General features: G+C 34.4%; 1 protein-coding gene across 1 annotated transcript; it reads left to right on the forward strand.

Moving 5' to 3' along the window:
- Positions 1-1532: 1532 nt before the first annotated feature.
- On the forward strand, positions 1533-4657 carry LOC149146352 (UDP-galactose/UDP-glucose transporter 4-like). The gene is made up of 7 exons (XM_089446694.1): positions 1533-1983; positions 2215-2243; positions 3229-3430; positions 3518-3760; positions 3904-4005; positions 4161-4268; positions 4375-4657. Exons 1-7 carry the CDS (start codon positions 1840-1842, stop codon positions 4624-4626), a joined length of 1080 nt encoding a protein of 359 aa, XP_089302820.1. The 5' UTR covers positions 1533-1839; the 3' UTR covers positions 4627-4657.
- The last annotated feature ends 1647 nt before the right edge of the window (positions 4658-6304 follow it).

The raw sequence follows: 6304 nt of genomic DNA on the forward strand, positions 1-6304 counted from the left end.
TTGCTCTTCGATTTGTTGACCAAAGTTCTAATCATGCTAACAATAGCTTCTAATCTAACATCTTGAGGCTTTGTTCCAAATTACATGTTCCTCGGGAAGATAAATGAGTCCCTTAGAACAAGAAGACACTTTAGATGGAATGTACGAGCTACGATAACGCCATGCTCTCCCTTCCTAATTTGTTGGAAAGAACTCCTAGTTGCCATGCATATTTTCCTTTGATTATTCCCTAGTGGAAAAAAACTACCCCTTCCATACCTACCTCCCTAGCTTTAAAATTAGTTTATTATTATGGGATGGGTAGCTTAAATGGTGGTTCTCCTAAATTGTTGGAAAGAACTCCAAGTTTCCATTCATACTTACCTTCGATTATTCTCCAATGGCTCCAATGGAAAAAAAACTAGCACGTATTGTTTTCCCATTCACTAAAGTTTAATTTCAAGGGACATGTTTAGTCCATTGTGATATACGTCTTCCCATCCACGTGATGACTGGGGCCTCATGTTACCAATTCACCATAATTAAAAAAAAAACATTAAAACCACTAAAATAATAAAATGTAATTAAGAAAACAATTGCTATAAAGAACAAAACTTTTCTAACCACTAAAATATTATCTTTTTTAAGCATGATAAGACTAATCTTCATCATGCCCAATATATCAACCCCCTAGCGGAAGGAATTGAACTTATGACTTCACATCAATGACTGCCTTAACAGAGCATCTCATCCTTCTCTATCCAAAACCCTGTGTCTTAAGCACCCGATCATTATCTATCCAACACGACGTGTCTTGACAGAGCACCCGATCATTATCTCTCCAAAATCCAGTGGACGAAATCTTTAAAATGATTTAAAAATAATATCTTTACAATTAATTATGGACAAGATTCACATTACCCAACATATTACCAATTCATTAGTTAAAAATAAAAAATAAACATCATATTATAATATAAAAATAAAAATAAAAATTATTATTATAATATGGAAAGGAAAAAACAAATTCATTATGATTTAAAATTAAATTTATTATTATAATATTATATAACTAAAATGCATCACATGGCAAGGTAAAAAAACAAATAAAGAGCAATTACCCTCATGAACAAAACGGTTAAAACTACTCAAATAATAAAAAGCAATTAATAAGGCAGTTACCATAATGAACAAAGCTGTTAAAACCACTAAAATAAATATATCTTCCAAACCGTTGAAGCCAATTAAAAAAACATCTTCAAAATGGTTTTTGCTACCTAAGAAATCTGATCATCTCATGATTTAATAAATAAAAATACCCTTAATTTACTATAAATATATATTTATTGATTCTACCGTTACATGACTATGATCCATGTGCATGCATGCATGATTTAATAAATAAAAATATCCTTAATTTACTATAAATATATATTTATTGATTCTACCGTTACATGACTATGATCCATATGCATGCATGAGCATAAATATATATATATATTTTGATTGTTTCTATCGTTGCCAATTATGATCCTTGTGTTAAAGAGCAGCTTCAAAATGGTTTTGCAATCTGTCTCTTCCATGACAAATGACATTTGGTCATAACGACGCATTTTTTCATGCCAGCCATTAATGGCAGTTATATATCACCAATCCCAGAACCGGATACTTCGGAGGAAAACCAAATGACAAAGTCAACTGCACAACCCACACACCCTCATAAATTGTTTGCGAGATTTGTTTAAGCTGCGTTTTGTATGGCCATGATCGCTCATTTTGTTGGGTTTAGGTTTGCTAAGCTCCTAATTGGAAGGAGGCGGATGCGCTTCTGCACCATTGGTCTGTAATTACTCTCAGACCATGGGTCGTGAAGGGAATTTAAATGACAGCAATCCTTCTATGAATCTGTTGGGTATTACCTTAACAGGTAAACCAAAATGGCTTCAGCTCCTCATCTGCGCTGCGGGATTCTTCTTTGGGTATTTGGTGAATGGAATTTGTGAGGTACTCTATCTCCCTGAATCTGCCATTAACAATAGCTTTACTGGTACTACATTAGGTTTTTGATGGAGTAAACATTGTGATATTCAAGATATTCATTATTGCCATGGTTTGAACTCAGCTACGCGGTTATTGATGACAGAGTTTAATGTTTGAAGTCGCTCATTGTGGGAAGAAAACAATAAATTCTCTGAACCTGAAGAACTAACGCTAGTTTTGAATCCTTGTATGCAGGAATACGTGTATAATAGATTACAATTCAGGTAATGTGGAATTTATAGATTTTTTGGTTTTGTTTTTTCAAATTGTAGTTTGAGAAAGTTTGGTGATAGCATTTTACTTGTAGGTTAATTTAACTATCTGTATGGCCCATTTTTTTTTATCTATGGTTTATTATTTTCAAAGGTTTATAAAAAATGGGGAGCTAGCAACTTTGTCAGGTATATGCAACAATTAGTAAGCTAACATATATCAGAAATTCATAGTTCAGCCTAGGACGTAGACTTGGGTCAGGATTTCAGGTTCTCCCAAGCTACATATATCAGAAACTCATAGTTTAGCCTAGGACTTAGACCTCAGCCGGGATCTAGCAAACCACATATATGAGAAAGTCATAGTTCCACCTAAGAACTAGACCCGGGCTGAGATCTGGCAAGCCACATAATCAGAAACTCATAGTTCAGCATAGGACCTAGGAGTTGTCTAAGATATGGCAAGCCACATATCAGAAACTCTAGTTCAGCCTAGGACCTAGACGTGGGCCAGGATCTCACAAACCACATATATCAGAAACTCATAGTTCAATCTAGGATCTAGATTTGGGCTTGGATCTGGCAAGCCACATATATCAGAAACTCATAGTTCAGCCTAGAAACTAGACCTGGGTTGGGATCTGACAAACCACATATATTAAAAACTCATAGTTCAACCTAGCAAGATGCCTATCATTCCAGCCTTACTATGATAGGCTATGGTATACTCTCGGGATTTGAAACCAGTAAAACAACTACCCGATTATCCACCAAGAGATACTAGGACTGTCCAATATTGGTGGAAACTTCTTCTGTACTCTGAGCCCTACTCTGCCCAACATATACCCAATTTAGTTGTGAAAAAGGACCAACTATCAAAATATCTAATTTACTCAAATGACTTTTACTATCCTTTTAGAGCATATCTCTGACAAACTTGTAAGAATGCATCCCGACCTAATCAACGATTCGTTTGTTTTGTTTATGATCGGTGCAGCTATGGATGGTATTTCACCTTTATACAAGGATTTGTGTATTTGGCGCTTATCTATCTCAATGGCTTCAGAATAAGGGATATACAAAATCCATGGAAAATATACGTAAACCTCTCTGCTGTACTCATGGGGTCACAAGGATTAACCAAGGGATCTCTAATGTTTCTTAATTATCCGGCCCAAATCATGTTCAAGTCCACCAAGGTAGGGTTTCTATATATATATTCATTGAGTTTACGATATATTTCTTTTGAGGTTTCTACAATGGCTGATAAATCTGAACCATTACAGGTTTTGCCTGTTATGATTATGGGAGCCTTTATACCAGGCTTAAGGCGAAAGTATCCCTTGGAGGAATACATCGCGGCGATGTTGCTTGTCGTTGGTTTGATAATCTTCACACTGGCAGATGCCCAAACATCCCCAAATTTCAGTGTCTGGGGAGTTATTATGGTCTGTGGAGCTCTGATTTTGGATGCCTTTTTGGGTAACTTGCAAGAGGCCATATTTACTCTGAATCCTTCTACTACACAAGTATGGTCCATACCTGGAAAACCCTAACGCAAAACAATTGTGAATTGATTATTTATTTAATTTTATATTATTTGGATAATATAAGACTCAACGCAACCTGCTTAATAATATCTACTGAGAAATATTGTCATTGATGTTCCCAGATGGAAATGCTGTTCTGCTCTACTGCTGTGGGACTCCCCTTCTTGATTCCTCCAATGATTTTGACTGGAGAGCTCTTCAAAGCCTGGGAAGCCTGCTCACAAGTATATGCTATTTGCTGTTAATTTCTATTCAGATATTTGGGTTTTGAAATAAAGTTTACCAGTTCCTGAAATGTCTAGCCATAGTCGTCTTTTGTGAAAAAATTGTTATTATTTCTGAAACTGTTTTTGGTTTTTTCTGTTCTGATCTATGGCAGCACTTGTATGTTTATCTCGTGCTGATATTCGAAGCAACAGCCACCTTCGTAGGCCAGCTGTCTGTTCTGTGTTTAATAGCAATCTTCGGAGCTGCCACAACTGCCATGGTTTGTTACAGATCGGATCATGGCCATTCTGGTAATCAAGATGCTAAATTTAATATGGAGAATGGAGATTCGCTTACTAAGATTGTGTTTTGGTTGAATTGTATAGGTGACAACGGCGAGAAAGGCGGTAACATTGCTTCTATCATATATCATATTCACAAAGCCTATCACGGAGAAGCACGCAACTGGATTGCTTCTGATAGCCATGGGAATTATATTGAAAATGCTTCCAAATCCCATGCCTAATACCGCGAGAAAACAAAACAACAGTGAAGCTTTTGCGAACCAGCCATCCAAAGTGGTTGCTTCTTCCAAAGAAGATTTAGAAGAAAGCAGGGCACTTAAATCAGATACATAATCATGCTGTGATGTGCTGTATACTATATTAACAGATGAGCGGTCAAGGTTTTGAATAGTTTATATTGGTACTTGACTTTAAATATCCTTTGAGTTTGTTAAGGATGTTTTACCACCGTATACATAGCAAAGGTGCTGACCTGGTCAAGTTCTGTTCTACCTTGTTATGTTCATACATTCTCAATTATATTAAGGATTTTTCAAACTTCAAAAGATGAAAATTGCCAGTATTCATGCAGAAAAAGAAATTACTACAATTTTGAGTTAAACAACTTCTACAGGAGTTATGTTACGGATATATTACTGCAATTTTGAGTTAAACAGCTTTTACAGGACGGATATTTTCGGACTTGTAGGTAAATGCTTATAGGTAAGAGTACTTTTAACAAAATCACTGTAACAAATAGACCTATACTGCTTAAATTTTTTAAGAATTTCATTATAACAGATCCCTTAACAATATGAATACACTTATACTGTTCTATTATGGAATGCAATAGTTATGGCCCAACTAGATTTCAGTTTAGACTTGATATTTAAAAATGTATTTTGGTGAGAGGCATTTTTTTTTATTTTATCAGAATTATTATTATTTGGATTCATATTGTTATTAATTTTGTGTAATAATTTAACTGAAAAGTAATACAATACGAAGAAGTGAAACGTTATTCTTTGGTATGGGTAGACATAATAATTGACTCAAAAAATACGAGAATAGAAAGAGTCCTTGAAAAGAAATTCACTTGAAGTGTGAGAACTAGATGTTGAATGCTCATAGGCAACATCGTTGTCAGCTTTCCTTTCACATTTACACTCATTTTATTTATTTCTGTTTCTCAGAAACGACTGATGCTGTTTCCATTTCCAATTTTCGGTTTCACAGTAAAACGCTACCATGCGTCCTCCAGTTCTTTTTTCAGAGAGAAAAAACTGTATAGATTATATTAAGGATATATAAAGATCAGGATATACATATGAGTTCAGAATCTCAGCCATAATAGACAACGTCCTCCAGTTCTTTGTGATAACGCTTCCTACTGTTTCCACTTCCCATTTTAGAATGTGCTCAAAACGTGGGCATGCAAAGGGTCTGTTTAAATAACATAAATGCATGGGTATGTTTAACTAACATAAATCCAGTGAAAAATTTATTTATGGATTTAATTTTTTTTTAGGAAAAAATTGATTTTGGAGTAGTTTTCATGAGTATATAGTCTTATTTAAAATTGGACCACAAGATTTGTAATGACTTTCTCATCTAACTACACATCCACGATTAAGTGCTACACATCCACGATTAAGTGCTTTTAACTTGGCTCCACTCTTTTTCAATATAATGCCAAAATATTTCTCAAATTTAATAATTGAATTATTTTTTAGTATAATGTCAAAATATTCCTAAAATTTACAATTAAATTAAATTTAACAAATTAATAAAATTTTCTTTTATAAAGAACTTGCACAGTTATATAAAGAACTCAGAATTTATATAAATAATTCAGAATTTGTTCCTTTAGTTGAATTATTATCTTGCAATTATTTAATATGCAGTGCTGGACATTTTGTGTTTGTTCTGGTTATAGTATGAGAGCACCCACAAAATTCTTTGTTCTCTTTGTTTCGTTTCTAGTTTGCCCAGAAAGTAAATCTCTGTTCACAAAATCTCTCAACCCTGTTAC

The sequence above is a fragment of the Pinus tabuliformis genome, chromosome X (genome assembly GCF_031772625.1).
Source record: "Pinus tabuliformis cultivar Carrire ecotype Pingquan chromosome X, CPIR1, whole genome shotgun sequence".
In the NCBI taxonomy this organism is placed as follows: domain Eukaryota; kingdom Viridiplantae; phylum Streptophyta; class Pinopsida; order Pinales; family Pinaceae; genus Pinus; species Pinus tabuliformis.